This window comes from Epinephelus moara, chromosome 15, assembly GCF_006386435.1.
Source record: "Epinephelus moara isolate mb chromosome 15, YSFRI_EMoa_1.0, whole genome shotgun sequence".
Taxonomy (NCBI): domain Eukaryota; kingdom Metazoa; phylum Chordata; class Actinopteri; order Perciformes; family Serranidae; genus Epinephelus; species Epinephelus moara.
This window is the reverse complement of record NC_065520.1, coordinates 8,306,740-8,331,606: the sequence shown is the minus strand read 5'-3', so window position 1 is coordinate 8,331,606 and position 24,867 is coordinate 8,306,740. Positions and strand designations below refer to the sequence as shown.

Here is a 24,867-nt window from a genome sequence, read left to right as displayed (position 1 = left end):
TTCCTGAATTAACTTAACAGTATTAATTTCTTGCAAGTCGACACTTAATGAGCCACTCCAACAGCATCCAATAAAGTTGCAGAAGAGAACAATGAAAAATGAAACCAAAAATAAATCTGCTCATGTGCAAAAACTACTTTGCGGTCAACAAAAAACGAATCACAGTATGCAAAACGTGGACCCAACAACTTCCAACTTTGCTTGACATTTGAAGTAACATTAGCCTGAGAGCTAAGTAACTGCACATTTTAGAAAGCATTTCGACTTTTGTAAATGTCACATTGGCATTACTTTTAATAATAAGCGCATTATGACTTGTTTAGGACTTGGGACTTGAGTGCAAGACTTGAGACTTACTTCTAACCTGCAAAACAATGACTAGATCCCACCTCTGTTGTGAAATCTGTAAAGACATGGGACAATACAGGCTTGATTTGTGCTTTAACTTCAGCTGAATGAGCTGCAGGACTCAGTTTTGGACAGTATGGTGAGCCATGCAGCACATGGCTGTCTTTATCTACATGTGAGCATGTTAGAAACCTGTTCTTTTAGGCACCTATCACAACACATCCACACCTCAACAGCAGTAAAGCACCCTTTAAAGTGCCCTTGAGTGTATCTGCCCTCTTTCAGCAGACAGATGTTTCACTGTCCATGGTGCTAAAGAGAGAGCAGCTGCCTCAGAGAGCAAACACCAAGTGGAAACCTGCCTGAGTGTGTGAGACAACAACACACACACACCATCTCTGGAGTGTTCTTGAGGTAGACATTTGCTCTGTGCTCTGATAAATCCACCTGAGTTACCCACATTTCACCTGAGTGACTACAACTGCAGCTGACATGGAGTCAAAAGGGCGCTGCTGTCCATGGTGCTTATAGGAGAGGAGCACAAATGCCTCAGAAAATGAACTGATATATTTGACATTTGAAACATGTTTCACTACATTAACACAAACATGCGTAATATTAATACACATTTGCGACTCTACATCGAGTTTATCGTGACCTTAAAGCACTTTGAGGACGTCTCCATCTCCTCTATCACCTGTAACGAGCTAAGCAAATGCTATATTTGCTGTATTGACTATCTTATTAGCTCCAGATAGAGGCTAGCATGGAAGTATGTAGCTCAGTAGCTGCTAAGGCTAATGATAAATCAAAAATACAGAGACGACGGGTGTCACCTTAATCGTCTCGGTTTCAAAGCGAGCCGCTGGGGCCGCAGCAGCAGCAGCTGTCGCCATGTTGATGATGATGATGATGTCTCCTCGTTTTCTCAGGGGCTCCGAAAACCGACTCTTTTTGTGTTTGCCAAAAAACCTGTCGGATTAGCGTTGGCCGTCATGTCCTCCTCCTCCCCTACAGATACGCCACCAGCAGCACGACGACACCCAGCAGCGGAAAACAACGAGAGAAGGCACGTACACACCGGTGAGACACCGACTGAGGTTGAGCCGCTCAGTCGCTTCAGCGGCGGCAGCCACCCATCAACATCCCCTGGGAACCTGTGGTGCCCAAACTGAGGTCCGGGGGCCACATGGCGTCCTTCAACTGAGGCTGAAATGCCTCCCAGAAAAAAAATCCTATTGTGTTATACTTGTTTCCCCCTCACCTCCATATTCCATATAGGCCTACTTTTAGAGACTGTTCTCTACTTATTAGAGGAGGGGAGAGGCTGAAGTGTGACTTGGTTTTTCAACCCTCCCAGAAGCTATAAATATTTTTCCTTGAGCCTCCCTGAGTGACATAATTATAATTATTACATTTTAAAAACATCCCCATGGATGTTTGTAAGTTAAAATTGAAATCCTAGAGTTGAAAAAAAGCCTCAGATCCCTTTTTCAAGTACATATAAGAGCTGGTATTTCCAGATATTCCTGAATTAATTCCTGTTTTTTAAATTGTGATGTGACAGGCGAGTGTCCGACCAACGACCATGACTATATGTTTTAGTATTTAGTGTGATTTTTTTTATCACTGTCACCTCACAGCAAGAGGGTTCCTGGTTCGATCCCAGTTTGCATGTTCTCCCTGTGTCAGCGTGGGTTTTCTCTTCTTCCTCCCACAGTCCAAAGACATGCAGGTTAATTGACTCTAAAATGTCCGTAGGTGTTGTCTGTCTCTATGTGTCCGCCCTGTGATAGCCTGGTGACCTGTCCAGGGTGTACCCCGCCTCTCGCCCTATGTCAGCTGGGATAGGCTCCAGCCCCCTGCGACCCTCAATCGGAAAAGCGGTTACAGAAATGAATGAATGAATATTTTTATATTTTGATTTTACTCCTACGTTGTTTTGTTCTTTGTCTTGTTCTGAGTACTGATTTGGTTTGTAGTATTTGTCTTGTTTTAGCCCTTTTGTATTGTTCTTTTTTTTACTTACGACTTACGTTTTTGTTGTTTCCTTATTGGATTGACAAATATTATTGTGCTTTCTATGGCTCTATTTGGAAAATCTCCATAAACAAATCTTGGGGGAAAAGCCTTGGTTTTCACTGCTGGTTAGTTTAAGCAAAGCGTTTATTTTTGGCAAACTTTTAAATGACAGTGATTTTGATGAAATGTCATTATTCTAAGCTCAGATTTGGTGATGGTTTTCTTTCTGACTGAAGCGTTTGTCCCACATAATGTGTTCAACGACTGTCGGAAATGAAAGTAAACATGCATATTTTCTTTTTAAAAATGGTGCCAAAATAAATACAAAAGATGTCAAGACTTAATTTTGTTGTCTGTTCTTAGTGCTCACACTGAGCTGGGAAAGAAAGCTTTTATGTGCTCAACTCCTCTCACCTGGAATAACCTACATAAAGATTTGAAACTACGTAAATTGGTCTCTCTGCCTGATCTGAAAGCTCTCTAACTACAAGGATGAATGAGTAGGCTGGATCTTGTCATTGTGCGTAGGTGTTCTCCTATTTCTATGTGTTACTGTATATGTTTATGTTTTTTATTGTGTAATTGTTTGGCTGCAACTTTTTGCGTTCTGCTGTCTTGGTCAGGTCTTCCCTGGTTAAACATGGGTTAAATCAAAAATATACATGCCTCCCCCTTTTTGCACCACCTCCTCCCCTCATTAGTAACGAACAGTCCCTTCCACTACTGAATACTGAAGCAGTAACTCAAGTGCTCACATTCCCGGGTCTTATCAAATGTGATATATGTAAAACTATAAGTGTATTTGGGCTCGCTGACGTAAAAGGTACAAGAAGTCCCACCATGAAACACTCAATGGGTCTGAATGAGTCTGGGCGTGTCCTTGCCAGATGTGTCTAATGCTTGTACTCAATCCTGACTTCCCAAAAATAGAAACAGACCTTTTCTGTCACCTCTCTCCCTGTTTTATATATGAACCATATGCAAATGTTGGCTCTTGTCGCGTCACATGGTATGATTAGGACACATTTTTACACCAAATGGGCCTTTATTCCCTCCCAGCACATCGGGGGGGGGTGCTTATATTTGAAGCTCATATTGTTTGTCACGACGTGGAGGTTATTTTCGTTCATTTCGTCCATTTGGAAATGAAGGGGAGTGTGTCCTTTACGCGCAGATGGTCCATAACTGCTTTATAATAAGCCAATTAAATGGAGACTAACATTATGCGTAATTAAAATGACATTTTAAAAGGGAAAAGCTTATTAAATAGCACCTTTCTGATACACGGTGGCTGCACGGAGCGTCACGCGCGCAAATAGCGGAATAATGTCATATAAACGGTTTTAAAATCACCACACGCTGTTTGTATTGATCCAATTCACACAAAATACATGACAAGTATTTTCTCTAGAGGGAAATAAAACCAAAGCGCGGTTATTTATCAGTAAGTGTGAGCTGTCACATCAGTGCGCCTGAGAGACTCTCCTCCAAAGATGTGGATACTCACCACCATTACGGTGCCCAGCAGGTGGGGACCCTGAAGGTAGATCCCATATCCAAAAGAATAATCCTTTATTTAAGCGGATAGCCTGTCAATTTGGGACTCAAATGCGTCGTTCCTTTTGTGCAATCCCGTCCGGGGGTTGACTGGATTATCATTTAATAAGCGCTCCTTTGATTTTTTTTAGCCGCCCTTGCCATGGAGAAATCAATCCGCGCTTCCGGTTGGATAGGCATCGCAGGCTGGGAATGAATGTCCTTATAGATGTGACTGTCGCAAGATGGCCTGGATGTACACTTCTAGAAAACACCAGAGTCAAAGGGGAGGAGAGCAACCTGTTGTTAGTGTCATAGGACAACCATAAATTACATAGACTGTGTTATTATTTTTATTTTTGAAGGCAGACTGAATAAATCAATAGGCTACTTTATACTGAACTGTATTTAACTATTCAGATTTGTTTTATTTTGGTAGCTGCTTGTCCTAATTATCACTTCCTTAAGGTTATAATTCTACATATTTATCATAAAATCTCTGTAGTTATTCAGTTTCAAATTAAAAGTTGCCTATTTTTTTTAATAGCCCCATAAAGCTACATTACAGGTGTTGTTATTTTTAAGAAAATATATTAGGCCTACTTTTTAAAAGCTTTTTCAGCAGTGGCAATGTGTGCAATAACTGAAACCAAACTTAAGGTAAAAGCTTTTTAATCTCTAAAAGTTGTTGTATTGGCAACACAATCAATAATTTATAATAATTTTGATGTAATGAAAGTTCAGATTGAGGTGTTAGGAAACTGGCATGTGCGTGCTCACGTGGAGCATGGACACCACATTGGGGTGCAGACGTCAGTGCTCAATGAGTCCTCTGGATTTTTCTTGTGCATTTATGCCATCTGCTGGACACTTGGCAAAATTACACCCAAACATGATTACATAAAGCACACACTGGAATCAAGTATCTTATGGAAGCTGCAAGTAAAATGGAGCTCTTGTGAAACTGTTGTCGTCTGTGTAAAGCAGAAAGGTCAACAAAACTTAAATGTTTTATATGGATTCATTGCATAGTTGTGTGATTCAAACTCATTTAACTACATCCCTCAAAGTCGCCAGAGGTGGACACACCCTTAAGCGCTCAGTGTTGCATGTCACTCTCACATGGGTGCAAGTAGTTTCACTTCACCATGAGAACATAACTGACAATTCCTTTAAACACATCTTATTGTTTCAAGTTATTTGTTTCACTGCTGCAGCATTTATGCATTCATGCACAGGGACTCTCTATTGTTAGTTTTTTATGTACACACTGAGCAAAACTTTAAATGAAGTATTTTTGTTTTTGCTCCCATTTTTTCACAGGTTTAAGTGAAAGATTGGAGACTTTCTGTCTCAAAGTTTTGGTCACAAATTTGTGTTAGTGAGCACTTAGTTAGTGCTGATTAAACAGCATGATTACAGCACAGGTGTGCCTTGGGATGGTCACAATTAAAAGGTCTCACTCTAAAATGTGCAGTTTGTTCTTGACAAAAGACATTTATTAGGATTTCACATGACTAGCGCTACAGAAAATGCTTTTTTGGGGTCACAGATACCCCCAAAGAATCAGTCAGTATTTGGTTCAACACATCTCCCGCACATAAAGTTGATCAGGTTGTTGATTGTAGCCTGTTGAATGTTGGTCCACTCCTCTTCAGTGGCTGTGTGAAGTTGCTGTATGTTGTCAGGAAGGGGAACACACTGTCGTACATGCTGAGAGCATCCCAAACATGCTCAGTGGATCACTAGCCATGCAAGAATGGGGTTGTTTTCAGCTTGTACAGATCCTTGCATCATGGGGCCCTGCACTATAATGCTACAACACGAGGTCGTGGCAGCTGATAAATGGCATGACGATTGGTCTCAGGATCTCATCACAGATCTCTGTGCATTCAAATTACCATTATAAAATGCTCCTGTGTTAGTCATCCATAGTTTATGCCAGCCTATACCATAACCCCACCTCCACTATAGGGCACTCTGTTCACAACATTAGCATTAGCAAACCACTCGCCCACACAACGCCATAAGCGCCACCTGTCCTGGACAGTGTAAACCAGGATGCATCTGTGAAGAGAACACATCTCCAAAGTGCCAGACGCCATCGACGACGAGCAGTTGCCCACTAAAGTCGGTTGCTCACTTGCAAGGGTTTTAACAAATTTGACACCAAATTTTGAGAGAAATATATTTATTAAGTGGACTTTTGGTGGTGGTGGTGGTGGTGGTGGTGGTGGTGATTTTTTTTTGCCTTGAGTTTCGCCTCTTAGGGCCATGCCATGGCTGTCAGAGTGCCAGAATGGAAAGCATAACCCTTTAAAATTGGTCCTTGTAATCACAGATGAAGCCATCAAACACTGGCTCAACCCAAAATCATACAAAATTGGCTGCATGTGTGTACACAACACTCTCAACTTGACGATAATGAGATTCTAGGACATTACTTGAAATTTTGAAACAAGTATTTATGGTTTACAGTCAAAAATACAAACGCATAATGCCGAGGAACACATGGAAAGCTGCCACATATTCAGTGTTTCCCTTGTTATATTCCACCAGTGTGAACAGTGTTTCCAAAGCTGGGTTTTCCTTCTTGGCAGCTCTCTGTGACTTCGCTGCATGTTTCATTAGTAGCAGAGTGATGAATGTTGAAGCCTTGTTCAAACAGCGGCATGTCAAAAATAGGTTGTAGCATTTTAGACTAATGTTTCCATTTAGCAATTGAAACTCTAATCTAGCCCTCTGCCTCTGGCTGTGCCACCTTTGATGTCTATGTTACAGTAAAACTGGAAAACAGCAAAAAGAGAAAGTTGTGTCCGTCATGTTCAGACGGACAGACAGGTCAAGGATGGAGCAGTACACATTCTGTACACTGCTGGGAACAAACTTCCTGAGTTTACTGACTCTGTTCAAGAAAAGAGTTTACATCAGCCTATATGAATGTTAACAGAAGATAACACGGGGAAATGAATTCATATTGTTTCCATTTTGATTTCCTCTGACAGGAAAAATAAAGCTCGCCAGTGTCACGCCATGACAGGTCCAGGGTGGAAATCATACTATAGGCCTGAGTTTAATCTATCTCTGTCTTGAAGTCAATACATTTTTCCGAGCCGTCTTCCATTTCACAACATGGTTAGTGATGATACAGAGCGACAGACTAGATGGTGTGACTAACAGGCTTTCTGTTCATCTGTTAGTCATCAAAAGAAGTTCATTAACCCAGACAGTTGCACTGCGATCTGTTTACTGCAGACATCTACGGTAGAATCCCATTGAGTCTCCACCGACAGACCTCACAATGAGATTACAAGATTACAGTAGGTGTGAACATGTGTTCCTTGTGCTTAATTTGATTAAAACTCCCACTTAACTGCCTGCAACCGATCACTTAGTGTATGTAGATAAATCAAGAGCTTTGTATGATGCTACTTCAGTCTACCCCAGGGCTGACATCCATTTGAGTTTCTGTAATTCATTAGTGTGTTATGAATGGTCTCTGTAAGAAGGCCTGACTAATCACTCATTACAAAATCCAGGAAATCCCTCTCTGAATCAAAGCTGTAGGTAAATAACTGTCCTATAATTACTCTACCCTACATACAGCACAACTAATTACTGTAAACAATAAACAAGAATGACTCAACATGTAAATAATGGGATAACAGAGACTTGATTTGTGACATATTGATTAAATCTATAACTGTGTATTTTAGATATAAATTACAAAGCCTGTGCTACAGAGTATTACATAGGCTAATTCATCTGAATGTCAACCTTTAGGAAACACACGTGTCATAAATATACAGACGCAGGGGTTAAGCAGTCTGCACTGCCAATAAATCTGAAGTTATTTAATTGAACAGGCAAATCTGGCAAGGCTAAGAGCTGTAGTGGCTCTGTGAGGCTGTAAATGCTAATGTTATCATGCTAACCTGTTTACACTGGCAAAGTACATCTTTAACAGCAAATATATATAAAATATTCAATGTATAAAATGTACTCTGATATTATACACAAATATTAAAGGGACGATATGTAAAATTCAGAGTGCAGGAGTTGTCTGCACACAGTTTTCAACATGGAGGTGGCTGCAGCTGGCGGCTAGCAGCTAACGTATTCACTCCATACACTGCGACAACATAGCATGCTAATGCTAGCCCGCAACAGCTAGCCCACTCACAGAAACAAACATCTATGACTCACTGTCCTTTTAACAATCCAAACAAAGAACATATTTTCTTTAATTACACGGCTCTATTAAATGCTGTATTCTGATTGGTCAGTCGCGGCATTCAGAGGTCTGATATTACTGTGTAGTGACCGTTGCTATGTAGCCCAGCGTTGCTAGGGACACTGCCCTGACAAGGAGATTAAGCTGTTGCCAGCATTTTTTTTTCTCCTCCCGATTTAATTTATAAATGAATAAAAAACGTATAATTAATCAATACTCTGTCTCAAATTATTTATTTAACTGATAATTAGCCGTGTAATAAGCAGGATAATGTATAATGAGCCGGTGAATACTGGGAAAACAACTCCCTTCAGGGGAACAGAACTTTAGCTGCGCGTCGGGGTTCTATTCCCCTGTCGGGAGTTATTTTCCCAGTATTCACCGGCTCATTATACATTATCCCTTACATAGTGGCCTTTCTCAAAGGAGCAGGAATGAAAGTTAAAGTTAGAGTATTCTGTTATGATCAAGGATTAATGCTAGGCAGCTAGCGCCCTAGCTGGCTAACTGTTAGCTCACCTTTGCAAGCTAATGTTAGCTTATTTTTCCATGGTGGCGAAATACTAACAATTAATCTAAAAAGCAAGTATTTTAATGTTTGTAGTAGCAGACTAGTGTGAACTAAAGTAAAATTTTCAGGTTGTGTCTCTTCTTGTAATTTGCGTCTCTTAGCACAGCCATTTATATCTTGCAGGGCCCTGGCAGCAGGGCGCTCTTTGATGACATCACAAACGTTGATTGGCTGAGACAGTTGTTGTCCCGACACTTGGCAAAATCACTATACCCCGCTACATCTTTGCTGATATACTAATGCGCTAAATGTCATATAAGCAGGCTGAAACTTACGTTGTTATTTCTGATGTAATGTCACAAATGGAAAGCTCCACCCTTATATTTTTGTACAATGTTAGATATAGCTTACCCAATTTTTGATCTGTAATGCAAAGGTTCCCAACATTTTATGATCCCCTAAAACATCATCATGATGATAGGATCATAAAGCTGTTAACTTGTTACCCCTTGTCACAGGTTGTATGTGTTTACAAGTTGTCATTTGTAGTTGTCACCAATACATAATAATAATAAATTTATTTATAACGCGCTTTTACAAGTGCTCAAAGACGCTTAAAATTTGATACATAACATAATACATAATACATGCTTCTGTCATGTTTTATATGAATATATTTTGGGGCCTGAAGAGGTCAAATTATCCACTGGGTCTCCTTTTTTAAGTAATCGCTGTGTGATCCCTTAAATTTATATCAAGATCTCTTGTGGGGGTTCAGACCCCCAGGTTGGGAACCACTGGTGTAATGCATCCCAGTGGTTATATTTGGTCTACTCCCCTCCATCAAATTGCCTGAACTACTTCTTGTCAATTAGTGATTCACTAAGTTTCCCAGAAGACCCTAACAGCTCTGCGAGGACTGACATGAACATTCAGATGGGTTAAACATAGAGGTGGAGAGAGGAAAAGTGACAGAGAGAGCCGAGCGGGAGCAGGAGAGTGTGATTTTCCAGTGGAGCAAAGACACTATCGTGCAAAAATGAAAGCCCAATATAGTGGCTGTGGTTATTGTGGACCTCCTTTTTACATTTCTTTTTACATGATTGCTTATTAAGTTCTGTGGTTGAAATTGTGTCTGTATGCTGTCCAGAATGGTGGACTATAGTATATGGCTGATCAACAATGGTTATACCAGGTCCGACTGTGTAGAGAGGATCAGTAGCTTATGTGGATTAGAGTCCTTTTCACAAATTGAATGGTATACTCTTTTACGAATGATGCAGTTAGGGAGGATCTTTCACATTGTAGACTGGCTCACCAGGTTACCAGGCGCATGCTCACGCAGATATCCCCTCTCACGACAGCCACCACCACAGCATACACTCAAACAAACATGCAAAGTGATGTCACATGACTGGGCAGGGCCTGTAGGTGTGGTAGCTTTGCTAAACAGGGATTACAGGGGAAAGCACCTCTCTCTTCCTCAGCCGCTCTCCTCCTGCCACTTAACAACACACAAGAGTTGACAGAGAATGGGAAGAATCTGCGGACACAGGTAAGTGCAAAAGGCTATGGATGCTTATATAGTCAGTTGAGAGTTTCTGAGTGTGTTTGCATGGAGAGGCGCAGCCATTTAGAAGCACTAATCCCTCTTCCTGGGGAAACAGTTTAAGCTTATTTGGATCTTACTGCTTGAACAACATGGCTGAAGACAGACAGGGACTGCATGGAGCTTGTGAAGACTCATTGTGGACAAACATGGCCTTTTATGATGTCATGTAGTATTATTCACATAGATGTTAACTATATAGTTTCTCAGAAAAATAGCACTGAAGATTATTTGGCTTTTTCTACCACTGAACCAGTGCTTCTAGTGCTGATATACTGTACTTTGGGAAGAAATGTATTAATTAAGCTTACTCTAATACTTGTATTTAGCAGAATTAGTATGAATAAGCATAGCAACTATCACATAATTATAAATAAAATAGGCTATGTTTTAGCATGAATACATAATCATGTAAACAGCTAAATAAATAATGAATGATTCAAATTTTTAATATAAACTGACATGTTACATATTTAATTTCTACATTAAACCGCATGTAAATAAACATAAACTATGTTTGAATACATTCAAATAACTAAGAAACTACGTTATTTAATGTGTAGATGTGCTCGCGCTGTCCTCAGCGACCTCTTCACATGCGCGCGCCTCAGTGCCCGCGCGCTGAAGGAACAGTAGCACGCGCGTGTTGATGAACAGTTACACACAGCTGTTTTGCTGGCACGCTCCGGTGCACTGCCATTGCCTAAAATACACCGAGGGCGTTGACTTTAATCAAACTGTTTAAATAGACTGTTCCAGTGACATGATAAAAGAACTACAAAAGGTCAAAGGTGAGGTCAGAGAGAGGTTTAATTCTCGGAGAGGCGAGGAGTCTCCTTATTTAAATGAACACCGTCGGCTACCGTTGGAAGTTGCTCCGTAGTATTCGGGAAAAGTTAGCTAAGTTAGCAACAGTTTCAAGTGGAAATACTTCAGTCGATGAAATTGGACTGTCATGTTTTAGGTTTGAGGAAGAGGCTTTTCAGGTAACGTAACCGTTTACATTTGACATAACGTTAATATTTAATTTGCTTGCCTTTTCATAGGCTTGCAACGTGAGTTTCAAAGGTAACGTTAGCCTACAATTTTAAGGGTTCATTTGTGACGTTACCAAAACAAATATTCAGGTTAATAGCTTTTAATAAAGATGAATCTGTGTTTGGCAGAGCATCAGTGTCGATTAGATTAGTCTGATTAACTGTACTGTGACTTAGAGTTGAAATAATCTATTTCTCAATCAATAAATGGACAAAGAAAATCAGTAACAATGATGATAACTGTTTTATCTTAAAAGCAGAGGTGTAGATTTGGGGGAGCTCAAGGAGCATATGCATTTGGATCCCCTTATAAAAAAAACATAAAAGTAGCTGAGGACTTTTATTTTGAAAATAATAAAAGACATTTACACTATAAATTGATGCAGAAAAGGCAGGCTTTTAAAAATTCTCCAGAATGCAGGTAATTAAGTGTTTAATGCTCTAAATTTTCTGTCTGAGGACCACCAAGCCCACCCTTTCATATAAGACACCCCTAGATGATGAATCAAAACCTACGCCCTTGTTTAAAATGTGACTGCAGGTTTTCCTGGTCTTCTGTGATGATAAATTGTTGACTATTGGTTGGCCACTTGGTCCCAGGAGAAAGTCTTCAAGACACTAATGCGTTTATTTTCTGACATTTTAAAGATCAAATGATTAATCAAGAAAACTAACAGCAGATTAACAGAAAATGAAATTAGTCATGAGTCGCAGCTCGACGGTGAACATTAGATTTTTCGGTGTATCTATGGGAGTTAGAGTCGAGCCTTCAAATCTCATTGTTGAAATGTTTTAGAGCAGCTGTAAGATATTTCACACTAGCGCTAGGCAACCCTGTCACTGACCGTGTGGTGTTTCTAGAGACGAAGCCTCAACTCTCTTAGACATGAGGTATGTTTTTCCACTAAAAAGGATTTCTTTCCTTTCAGGAGGTTTACCTGACACTGGGATCAGCTTCAGATCTAGAGAGAGGGTTTTGACAGCCCTTGAGGTCCATTGAGATGGATGAGCAAGTGAATCCATTGGAGAGGGACCACTCTCTGTCTGTGGTCCTGCCAGGGGGGATGGAGAAGAGTGCCACAGTGCATGGAAGGTAGGCCATATTACAAGCTTTTTAAAAAAAATGCCATTGTTTGATGCCTTGGACCTGTCTTGGTTGTGCTAGTGTAGACTGCATTATGGGAAATGTAGGAGTCAGTGTTCTTGGAGCTTGACCCATATGAGGGGTTAAAACAGGATGTCTTGGCCTCACCTGCATTGATTTTAAATTTTTTCATCTGTCTCTGGCAAATCCCCAATTGTCATTCCAAAGTCGTTTAATACTGACATTTTATTACACTCCTTGGTGCCTCATAATACAGGGCCCCCTTTAGCATATCCATGTGACGCACAGTTGAAACATATTGTAACAAGCGGTTAATGTTGTTTTCAATCACTGTATGAACTATGTTCTCCTGGATGAAAGTCCAGTTTTGTTAGACCCATCCACCTCCCCTTCATCCCACCCTACGCTGACTTTCTCACCCTTTATACTGTGTCAGGAGGTCTCAGCATCAAGCATTGCTGTAGATGGGTTTACACTGGAGTCAGTTAAAAGCCCAGTGCATCTCATAATGATGTTAAAGAGTGTCTTTGGAAATCATATCACGCACTAAGCAGTGTGAGAAAGTGTCTATATTTGATCCCCTTGGAATGAGAACGAGCTGAAATCCCTGACAAGTGCCCCTTTAACCTTGTCCTGGTCTTGGCCACAAGTGGAAATTGAGTCAAGTTTGCTGATAAAAAGCTATTTAAATAGTTTTACTGCCAATGATTGGTATGTTTCCTCTGTGTAAAGTTCTAGTTGTATGATAAACTTGCACCTGCATACTTTAATCATGCTGTAATCATAACACAACAATCACATAATCACACATAACACTCACAGGTTATTTATGGTCATTTATTTCCTTTGAATTTTCTCCTCTTCACAGTAAACCAGTGATGGACTTACTGGTGACCCTCTGTGCAAGTTACCACCTGAATCCATCGGACTACACTGTTGAGGTTCTGTCGCCCAACAAGAACAACATCAACTTCAAACCAAACTCTCCTATTGGCTCACTGGAAGCGGAGAAGATTGTGCTGAAGCCCAGAGGGGTGGAGGAAAAGATCAGGAAGCCGTACATGCCTGAGGTAGCATAAAAAAAGTTGTGTCTATCAGCTTCATAGTGAACGGACACAAACATAATTTAAGTCCTAACTAATGGAAATTCAGTATTTATCTGTCTTTATCTTCCTTAGCTGCATAAGATAAGTAGAAACTGTACTTTCTCTTTGCAGGCATCTGTACGTCTGTTGATCAACTACAATAAGTCCCATAAGGCTGTGGTGCGAGTGAACCCCAGAGTGCCCCTTGAGGTGCTGCTGCCAGTGGTGTGTGACAAGTGTGAGTTTCAAGTGGAAACGACCGTCTTACTGAGAGACTCTCAGTCCAAAGAGACGCTGGACCTGACCAAGACCTTAAATGACCACGGCCTGAGGGAAGTGTTTGCCAAAGACACAGCTGGTAAGGAGCCTACTGACCACCAGCACCAACCCAAAACACCTGAAGCAGGTATGTTAGAGGATACATTAATATGAAAACAATACATTATGTGCCCCTCTGAGTATTTCAAATACAGATGAAATCCATCCCCAGTCTTGAGGATTAATCAGAACACCATACCACTACACATGGACACACTAAACAGAGTGTTACAGGCTCAGTTGGCAGGGCATGGGGGGTGTATTGGAACTGAGCCTTTGTGTACCTAAATTGGCACCACAAAGTTTGTCTTTTAGTTTTGTTTTATACTTTTGGTGCTCTGACAAAACCCTGCAGTCAATAAAGCTTATCTAAAAGAATGTTTAGAAGACATTTCACTCCTACTGTATACCTGCTTCTAAATATATCTGCTCATACTGTACAATCTGACCTGATAATGGCATTGTTTTCTGTCTGAAACAGCTGTCACGCCAACAGAGGTCATCTCACCACCTCCGCTACAAGGTAACACATTCATGCACAGTCTCAGTGTTATCCGCCCGCTCTGCTACCCACCCGTTACTGATCAAGATCTTCTATTATTACACAGACCTGCCAAAGAAGGAGAAGAAACAGAAGGAGAACACAGGGTTTCTCAGCTTATTCAGACGAAGAAAGAACAACGCTGAAAGGGTACAGTGTGTTATCAGCTTGTAGGAGAAATGTGAATCTACACTTGAATGTAGATTTTCTAACCTTTTCTGCTTGTGACCAAATATTTCCCTCTTTGTAGGAGGGGGCAAGGAGTGCCCCAGCTTCTCCTGGTCTCATCAAACAAGGGGGAGTCAATAATAATGAGCAGGGTGTTTCCCCTTCTAACACCCTGCCAACAGACATGCCCAAGAAGAGGCGAGCCCCTCAGCCGCCCATGGGTGCGTCACAGAGCGTCCCAAACAACCTTGGCACCTGTCATATAGGAGGATCACAGGTGGGTTGATGGTGGGGAGGAAAGTCTTCTTCTTTTGTTCGTCTCATTCTAACTAAAACAAAGAGTTTTGTTTTAGAGTTTTGGACAGAGGGTGATTACAGTTGTTCCAACACAGACAGTATGAGAAAAATTTAACATTAAATCATATAAACATGCTCTAGTAGAAACCCAAAATATGTGTATGGACCCGTAAATGAGCATTACAGCCCCCCCTTTTAATAGATTTAAATAAACATGGTGGAAAATTCGTGCATGGGCCAAGTTTGTGATATAAATGAAGAAGCACCGATGCCATTCAACTGTCTCTCTGTAGAGGTCTGCAGAATCCACCTTAAAGAGAACCAAGAGGAGGGCCCCACCCCCTCCCTGTGCAAACGGCCACCAGGAGCTGCAGGCAGACACCCAGGTTAAAGGTAAAACCTTCATTGATGATTGATGACCTTTGGCTTTAGTGATTGACATTTACTGGATCCTGTGCTGGACACATTTTAATTCTAATGATTAAGATCTGAGCCTGCCAACCCAATAAAATGGGTGTTAATTCTGGCATTTTAAAGGTATAAATTAGGGTCAGTGCCATTACATAAAAGTCGATTCTGAGTTAATATTGACAGTCCAAATGCAGCCTGATCCCACTGGTAAGCTTTCTGTTTGTTTTGCCATCTGGTGGTGACTGTGGAGGCAGTATCATTGAAATCGCGGAAGTTATGAAATATGCTTGTACGATAATCCCAATTGACCTTTTACAGTATGTCAGGGGGAAATCAAAATGGGTTTAGAGAGGGGTGAGTTCTTGTATCTGCCAAATCCTCACGGCTTCAGCCAGCGCCACGCGAGGTCAAGAGAGATTGAAGTTAAATCAAGATTAAAATGTCAAACCGAATACGGTCAGACAAGAAGATTCTGCAGTTAAATCCAGCGCAAAACGCAGCTTTTATCAGTCAGAACAATTTAACCCTGTTCAGGGCAATTAAAGTGACCCGGAGAGCCATGTCTATAGAACGCACTGGCTTTAGTTTGTTCCAAGATAAATCCCTCTATTGTCCAAGCTTTCATTCCCCTGTATTAGTCTGTCTGATATGCTTTCCCCACCTTGGTTCTCTCTGTGCACAGCTCCTTTCCACTGATCTGCTGTCACTGACTTGAATGGACAATGACCATGCTGTTAGGAGACGTAGGTTATTAGGGATCTGTAATTAAGTGAGAAACACTGCATTATGCACTCAGGTGGCATTGGTTTAAAAAAGGAACATAAAAGAAAAGAAGTTTAAAACATAAAGTGTTGTAATTATCTGGCTAAATTGCCCTCAGCAGTGTCTTTGCTTCACTCCCTTGTTTTCTTTGCCACGATCATGCAGCACTCTGCTGAGTTGGTGTCAATCCTAGGCTGAGAAAACAACTCCCAGCCAAGAGTTGTTGATCACATTCTTGAGCTGTCCTCCTACACGTTCACAAACATGGTCTCTGAGAGTTCAAAATGGCATTTTCATGTTAGACGGAAGAAGTTTTTTATCACTGGGAGCTTCAGGCCAACCCTGTTTCCTAGAAATTATGTTTGTGTATTATTAAACTGCTTTCTTAAATGCTGTCTTCAGATTGTTTTAGGTAATGAAACACTACATTTATGTGCCTCGTAGGCTTTGGCAGGAGTAGGTTGGGGAGGACGGTGGACGTACAAAGCGCAGGATCTTTACACCAGAACTTCAGGTTCATGTCCTGACTACTGTCTTAGTTTAGGCAACGAAAGAACTTCGGTTAGGGGAAGGAAAGGTCATGATTTTGATTAAATGTTAAAGGTTATATCTAGGAGACAGGGCTGCACACTGACTAAACAGAATTTTGTGTCATTAATAGACTTAGCTGTACACGTCTTGGAATTGTGTTTGTTGGACATCTTTAGACTGAAGACCGCTGCCCTAAAGCCGAGCTTTCTCTCCTCCCTGCTTACAGACTCTGTGTTACCTGAGGGGGGTGATTGAGGGCTGCTGCTGCTGCTGCCGTCTCCTTTTCCTCTCCTCCTTCCACCATCCCTATTCCTCCTCTGCGTCCTCCTCCTGCGCTGGCCTCTTCTTCCTCTTTCCCATCTTAGTGGCTTTTACGGATGTGTGTCACTGTTGCCTGCTGCACTTGATTGCTATTTATTATTTGTCCTGTTTTTGTTTTTGTCTGCTTATTCTGTTATTTTTTGTGAAAATTCTGTATCTTTCTTTTTTCTCTTTTCCGTGTGTTCTCGTTTCAGTTGTTTAGACTTTGTAAACTAATTGCTGTGCCTTTACTTCATAACAGAAGCCAGATCACAGTAGTATTTGGTAAATTAATCAACTCTTGCGGTACACCTGTGAACAACGACTGTTTTTCCAGACCAATTTGTAAAATGATAAATGTTGTCTTTTCTAAAATCATTTTTAATGTTACATGCTCATTTCTGTCTCTTTTATGTAGATCTACATATTGTGTATGTTTGTGGTTCATTATGATTCTTCAATCATGATGAATAATGTGACATTTTACAGTTTTATATGCAGGGTTTATTCATTATTAATTAGTATTTATCTTACTCCAATAAAAATGGGAACAATTAATTTAACTTTATTACTTGGTTTCATTTTTAAAATTTGTTTAGGTCTCTAGGAACTTTCAACTAAGCAGCCGACATGGCTGTTATAAGACCATTGAATGGCCGTTATCAGTGGTGATAAGCATCACAGATATGGTTTAGGAGGGGCCTTTCACGCCCATTGTCAGGTTGAGAAGGCCATTATCAGACCATGGAATGAAACTTGGTGCTAAAAAGGGCTTGTGAAAACCCTTAATTTGAATAATTCAGCCTCTCCTGTTTCTCCAGGGACTGTAAACTCCCTGAACACTGTGGAGGAGCTGAGAGAAAGCGAAGAGTCAGACTATGTAAACCTCCCACTATCCTCATCTTCATCACCACATCCATCACATCCACGCTCATCCTCCTCCCGTCCATCATTCGCTCACCTCCATGAAGCTGCTGAGCCATATCTGCCTTCGTTTCGTGGGAAAGACTTATCCGAGGCCCGCTGTGCTCTTGCCAAAATCCTGACGTCCTCTGTTTCCAAAGGAACACTAGTCAAGCGTTTGAGTAACTCTGCCACCTTCTCCAAACTACACACTGGCTCCTCCTATATGTCCGCAACGCAGAGGTGTTCAGATAATGGGGTTTTCTGTGCAGAGCTTGAACCTGTTATAACGTCCAACCTCCCCACTGAGAATGACTGGGAGGATCCTGTACACAGGAAGGGAATGACCACATTCAAAGTGGTTCCTGCAAAGAAACCGAAGTCTCATGATCCAGAAGTCACCTCAGACAAGATAGCAGTAGAAGATAACCCTGAGAGTGAAGCTTCTCCCAAGGTTGAGACTGAGGAGGATCTGTGCCCTCCTGACAGATTGGAGGCTGAAACACCGCCGCAGAGTCCAGAACCTTCCAATCAGACTTCTGACAGGCCAGCTTATCTTTCACCTCCACTTCACCATCAGGATAGTCCAGGTTCACCTCTGTCTGAGGCTGATGAAAAGCAGATGGAGGAGGATGAACCTGAAGATACCACAGAGGTGACAGCAGCAGCACAGCCAGACTGCATTGATGGAGAACTTACAAGTGATGTTCAGATCAACTCAGAGGATCAGACTGAGTTTCAAAGCCTCAATGGACAGTCTGGAAGGGCAGATGTCGACCACTGTGGTTCATACACTGATGAGGAGGAAGTTGAGGAGGTAGTAGTACAAGAAGAGGATGACGATGTGAAGGACGCAGAGGAGGTAGTGGTTCAAGAAGATGATGATGATGAGAAGGAAGCTGAGGAGGAAGTGGTCCAAAAAGAAGATGATGTTAAGGAAGAAGCTGAGGAGGAAGTGGTCCAAAAAGAAGATGACGTTAAGGAAGAAGCTGAGGAGGAAGTGGTCCAAGAAGAAGATGACGTTAAGGAAGAAGCTGAGGAGGAAGTGGTCCAAGAAGAGGAAAACGATGAGAAGGAAGTTGAGGAGGAAGTGGTCCAAGAAGGGGATGAAGATGAGGAATGTTTCCCTCCCCCTCCTCCACCTGTCTTCTTTGACACAGAGGTCATGGAGGCGGAGAGAGAACAAACCACAGCTTCCTCTCTGCCATCTTCTGTGCCCCCAAGTCCGACCTCCAACGGACAAACCAATGCATTCAGTGAGGACCATGAAAACGAGCCCACTACAGCCACGGCCACAGACCAGTCTGCAGCTGCACCAAAACCTCTGGATAAGATGAGTGCGGCCCCGTCCAGATTCGCACAGGCAGTAGCGTTGGCCGTGCAGAGGTCCCAGAGCCGTGGAAAAAGTTTAGGCCCTCAGGCCCCCGGCGGTCCACACAGCACACTTCCCTCACCACCCAGGTCCACGTACCAGTACGGTGCGTACCACACACACAGTAATCACTGAGATATTAATATGTGGAACCTTATTAAAACCCTCTAGATGTCCTGCACCATAATTTATATGTGGTACATTTCAATGGAAATCTTACAAACAGAACAAATTCTGACAAAATAAATGACAAAACATTATAATAAGCAGAAATATTGACATTAGAGGTCCTTTGCTTTCTTGTAGTATTCAGCGTTAAGGTGAAATATCTGGTCTCAGAAACAAGATCAGTATAGCTGACGAAAACTAGATTTAAAAAAAGAAAACTAACAAATGATAATGTGCACTTACAGAACTAACTAAAATGAAATTAAAATATACAGGAAGTGTCTTTAGTTTTAGTCTTTGTCAGCTGATGCATATGTTTACTGAAGCTAAAATCAGATATAGTTATTAAAAGATGTGATTACAAATTTTGAATGGCTCTTATAACATGCTTTTTACTTTGTGTGACAGTGTTTAACCTTGTAGATTAAATAAGGCTCAATTTTGACTGAGTGTTTTTTACTTTACTTTAAAATGTCAGGGAAATTAGTCCTTAGTTGTGTTTGTATTGTAATACCTTTTCTGAAATTCTTAAATCTTGCTCCTGACAAATACCCTCCACATTATAATAAAATGCTACTGACAAATAAAATGAAATATTTTGAAACAACAAGAATTAAACTGAAAGGAGCAACCCCACTCTGGCAACTAACTTCATCTAACCTGAATGGAAAACAAAATTTAAAAATGAAATGAAAATAAAAACTAATAGAAAACAAATAAAATAAATAAATAAAAATGCATCTGAAGTGTTATAAAGCCTTAAAAATTTGAAGAATAACAGTTGCTTGTTTACCTTCATAGTGAAACTTCACTGTACACACAGAATTATAAATGTCACACAGTAGATTCTCTAACATTGAGAAAGAAGAAATAGACGTATATTTTTTAAGCTCTCTTGGAATAGAAAATATAATGGAGACACTGAAAGCATGATGACAAGTATATGACTAGATGTGATGTAAATATTTCTCTCTGCTGCAGGTGCCTGACTGGTTACCTCACACATCTTTGAACAGAAGTCCGTGTTTAGGGTGAGGAATCAGAGCGAGGACGCCGGCATGTGACCTCCAGATAACTTAAACAAAAGGTCAGCTGAATCATTTCTACGCAGACAAACTGTTCTATGACGACAAGCAACCGACTTGGTTTCTTTCTACGATTGTTTTTATTTTTCTCTCTTTCATTTTTGTGCAAGACACCTTGTTGTCTCATTTTATGTTGGACTTTATGTTCACAGGTTGAACATGAACATTTTCTGTTCTAAGGAAAGCCAAACGCACAGGACGCGAGCTGTTGAACTGACAGTGTCCTGTTTTTTTTCTTTACTTCCCTTTTGAATTGTCATTGAAGACGTGCCAAAGCGGACACAACGCTGACGTGAGAGCTTTTTAATTTTTGTTTGTGTAAAACAAAAGATGTGATGTACTCACAATAATAGGCTTATTGAATGTGTTTGCCGGGATGTGTTGTCTCCCTCGGGGTGTACGTTTGTCTGCTTCCAGACATGAAGAATGCAGTAAAATCATGAACTCAGACTGGTTTGCTTTTTAGTCAGCAGGTGGCAGAAGAGCATTGTTTCTGAAATGAAAATCCTGACAGCATCCATTTGTGAGGTCTTTTTCATCATTGGAGTTCTGCTGGATGTAACACAAGTGACACATTTTGTATTATTCTTAAAGAAATAACCATAAATATTGTTTTCTAATTACTCAGGAGCATGAATGACACATTATTCTAATATTAAATCATCTTTAAATGTCTTAGGATTTTTCCGAAGGTTATCTCTGTCCACATCCATTTCAAAGACTTTCCCAGAATAAAAACTACATACAGTATTTAATGGGGACATGAGAATTTCCTGCATTTCCAGCAATAACAACAAAAAAACATCCTTGTTGGAAACATCAGTTTTATGCCAAGCATCTCAACACCTTCCTGAATAAACTCAGTCCACTTTGCTCACATGCACACACTGTTATGTCTTTAACGGACCCATACCTCAGGGCAATACTGCATAGCTATACTTGGGTGCCAAAAGAATCCGCACTACTATACGTATTGATCCAGCCCTGGCCTTGGAGGAACAGCAAGGAGCTATGCGAGGTAGAGACCTAGCCAGAACCGCCTGTGGCTAAAGCTCCACGTTTGCCAGGCCTGGACTGAGTGGGCTTGCTTCAAGACTTTCTTTCTCTCTCTAACATTCCTTGCTCCACCTGAGGAGAGAGGGAGAGAGAGAGGCAGAGAAACAGGAGGACGGGTTGCTGGTGGATGATGGGAGGTGACCGTTGACCCTGTCGTGTTTCCGCGGCGCTCCCCCCAGAGGGGGCGCCCGGCCCTCAAGGGCACAGCCGTGTCACACTGCCGTTGTCATGGAGAATGCCATTACCGCCCCTAAGGGAGAGAGCCATGTCTAACGTTTAAAAAAAAAAGAAAGAAAGTCTGTGGAAAGAGAGACACACACATGCCGGAGAGGAGCTCTTTTTCTGCCCAAAGCAATGATATCAAATGTAAGTGACAACTCTGGCATTATCCTTTTTTAGCAGTGAAAGGTTGGATTTCAACCCGAGCAGTGATGTTCATGATTATGCAGACAAAAGAAAGCTGGATTTATAATGCGGTATAACATGAAATGCTACGCTGTCATGTACATTCATGATCCAGCACGTGACATAAGATGCTATCAGCACAGATGAACCTTTGAACAAAAACGTCTGCACAAAGAGGTTTTGTTGATTATTGTCTCGGGAGAGAGACATTAACAAACGGGCTATTCTAAACCCTGGAGGACACCTCAGTCACATGAGCACTTCCTGGTTCTAACAAATTGATGAGGAGGCCGTGGCGTGCATGCAGAATCACTCAGTGGATCACTCTTGTTTAAACTTACACACCTGAACAAACATGGATCAATTGGCCACAACCAGACTTTTTTTTTTTTTTTTCAAGCTCGTGTCGTGTGTTACTTTTGAGTGAAGACGATTGACAATATATTGTATATACATGAATCTTTTTATAATCACCTTACCGCACCCACACCACCAAAAAAAAAGATGTTATAAATTATTTTGAGATTTTACTTTGCAACATCAGGTGTTTAAAAAAAAAATTGATTTAAGACATTTAAATACTAACTAAAGCCTTGTTTTTGGATTAATGAATTCAGAGCCTTTTAAGACTTTTCCTTGGGAACTTGCTGTTATATATTCAAAAGAGCACCATTAGATAGCTCTGCACCAGCTTCCTCCCATTTCGTTAAAAGGAAAATACTTAAACTTAAAAAGAAAAACCAAAATAAAGGGGTTAAATTGTTTGATATGTAGTCTCATGCATTCTGCTTTCAGAAAGATCCATTGTTGTGTTTATAGTCTCGAGGAAGAATAATTCATTAATTGTAAGAATTTGGGGCAACAAAGTATGAGCAAATTAAGTAAATGGCATCGAGTGGAACAGCAGGACTCTCCCAGTGCATATGTTAATGATGTAAAAATGATGTAAGAGTTTGAAATATTTTAGTCTTTGTGCAGGATCTTTAGTAGTATTGTCCAAACACTTTGCCAGTTAAGGTCATTAGATCCAGATCTGTGAAAATTAGAAGGGCTACGAATTGATTTCATTAAAATAGAGTGCATTGGAGAAACCAGCATCAAACTAAGAGTCAGACTTCAGATAGATGTCTGAATTCATCTGTTGTATGAAACTGTCTAATTCTTGATTATCTTAAGTGAATCTAATTTGACACGAATTTAAGACTTTTTAAAAACAAATTATACAAATTCCTGAAGGAGCAAATGCATCAAACTCCTTGGCTCTGTTCACTCCTGCAGAAATGTCTTCTGAAAGATTTAACAGTTACAAAGTCATTTTACAAACAATAACAAATTATAAGCCATGTTTTTATTTATTTTATGGTGCAAATGTCTCAAATTTCCTCTGCTATATGTTTTTATTGGAGGGGAAAGTCTCCCCTGCATCCTCCCCAAAATCTACACAGAACTTTTTAGGCTCAGAATAAGTCAGTCTTTATTTTCTTGGACTGTCTAACTTGGATTAGACTAATCTAAAAGCAATATTCACACTGGTCTTACACCTAAAATGTTTTTGTGAAAGCTCATACAGAAGTTCCGAGGGAAGTTGTGAAAGTGAAGTTTCCAAAGTCTGCCTTTTGTTCACATAAAAGTTTCCTCATGAATTGCATGGGGCACAGAAATCATTGAACATTGTTATTCCTTTGTCATCCCATGATAAAACATGGATATCCTCAGCACTACACTGAGCAAAAAAATCCAATTTTACACATTTTGTTTAGCACAGAATGAGCATAACAATATAACTTGGCCCACATACTGTAGCCTACTGCGAGTATACATAAAAAAAAACACCAGCTCTGATCAATAACACAATAGTTGGCCCACACAAATAGCGGTAATCCACATTTATCATTTATTTATTCCTTCATCTCTTCATTCATCTCTATTTAGCTATCCATCAGATGCATCTGCCTTGTGGTTTGAAGATGCCCACGAGCTGGTAGAAGTCGGAATGTGATTATAAAACAGTGAGTAGGCCCCGAGGCGTGCTTCACTGAATCCACTGTGTCTGCATGTGTGTCAGGGGCGCACATGTGCATTGTAGACTACTAATATATGTGTGTTTACATGGCACCTCCATGCTTGGGTAGAAATAATCAATAGATGAATCACCCAAAGCAGTGTAGCTCTCCCCAGGCAGTGTGGTGCAGCTTAATGCTATTCTTTCCATTCACCTTGGGAATGGCATCCATCAGGCCTCCCCCCAAAGTGAGGCACGGTTGCCTAAAACATCACCACTGCTTGAGGGGCTGCTTGGAAAGTGATGCGGGGAGAGCACAGTTGACCTCTCACCTCCTCCATGTTTGCGCTCGCTTCCCTCCTCTTTGGCGGAGCGGCAAATCACAGAGTTCCTGCCTCATTGGCATTGTCAGGCGCTTACAGTAGTGTTTATCTGCATTGTGCTGGTGGTTAACTGGTTCAAATGTTATGGAAATGATATTTACCTCTTCTTTGATCCTGTAAACTCCAAACAGGCAGGGCTTTTTTTTTTCCCTGGTTGAGGGAAGAAGGACTTAAAGAGGCGCTAAAAATACAAACAACAGGAAAAAATAGATGTCCAAAACAGAGCTGCATGGTGTTAAAATCAATCACATTTCAAGGCTCTCTACTGCAACTGAAGCCTTTTAAATCACAATCCACTGTTGCTCGTACGTTAAAGGACGTAGTGAAACATTTCTGACACAAACCGCAAAGTCAAGCCGGTTTGATTCATGATGCTTGGCAGCACTATATAAAATAAGCAACTAGGAACAAAAGCAGAAGCAGCGTTTGATGGTTGAACGTACAGTAGACGGCCCCTGTTGCTCCGTGATAGATAGTGGACAAGCCCTATCTCTCTGTCATTTTTCTTCATTCATCCCTTATCACTGAATCCTGAGAGAAGGGGGGAAAATGCGTCTCTCCTCCGTGATGAATGGGCGACGTCTCAGATTCAATGCAGTGACAAACTGACACAATCACTGCGGTTAATTTGTCACCGGGGGCTGCTGCTTTGATCAAAACAGACGGCCCTGCCCTCTT

The 24,867-nt window shown here is 41.0% G+C and overlaps 2 protein-coding genes across 6 annotated transcripts in view; one reads left to right on the top strand and one right to left on the bottom strand.

Annotated features, from left to right (window-relative positions):
- Positions 1-1,446, bottom strand: part of scn1lab (sodium channel, voltage-gated, type I like, alpha b) — a 41,847-nt gene extending 40,401 nt beyond the window's left edge. Inside the window, exon 1 of the mRNA XM_050063376.1 lies at positions 1,185-1,446. The gene's annotated coding sequence lies outside the window, so the exon portion shown is untranslated. The remainder of the gene's footprint in view (positions 1-1,184) is intronic.
- An 8,649-nt stretch (positions 1,447-10,095) lies between these two features.
- cobll1a (cordon-bleu WH2 repeat protein-like 1a) lies at positions 10,096-21,224 on the top strand. Of its 5 annotated transcripts, XR_007571150.1 has the most exons (11): positions 11,063-11,246; positions 12,227-12,390; positions 13,271-13,472; positions 13,620-13,893; positions 14,287-14,328; positions 14,414-14,496; positions 14,597-14,791; positions 15,105-15,204; positions 17,637-19,196; positions 20,240-20,345; positions 20,496-21,224. XR_007571150.1 is itself a non-coding variant. In XM_050063689.1 (10 exons), exons 2-10 carry the CDS (start codon positions 12,299-12,301, stop codon positions 20,245-20,247), a joined length of 2,556 nt encoding a protein of 851 aa, XP_049919646.1. In that variant the 5' UTR covers positions 10,096-10,206; positions 12,227-12,298; the 3' UTR covers positions 20,248-21,224. The 5 variants fall into 5 exon arrangements, 4 of the variants coding, with proteins under 4 accessions (XP_049919646.1, XP_049919647.1, XP_049919648.1 ...); XM_050063689.1 differs by lacking the exon at positions 11,063-11,246 and adding an exon at positions 10,096-10,206 and having other exon boundaries at positions 20,240-21,224; XM_050063690.1 differs by lacking the exon at positions 11,063-11,246 and adding an exon at positions 10,950-11,051 and having other exon boundaries at positions 20,240-21,224.
- Positions 21,225-24,867: the final 3,643 nt, after the last annotated feature.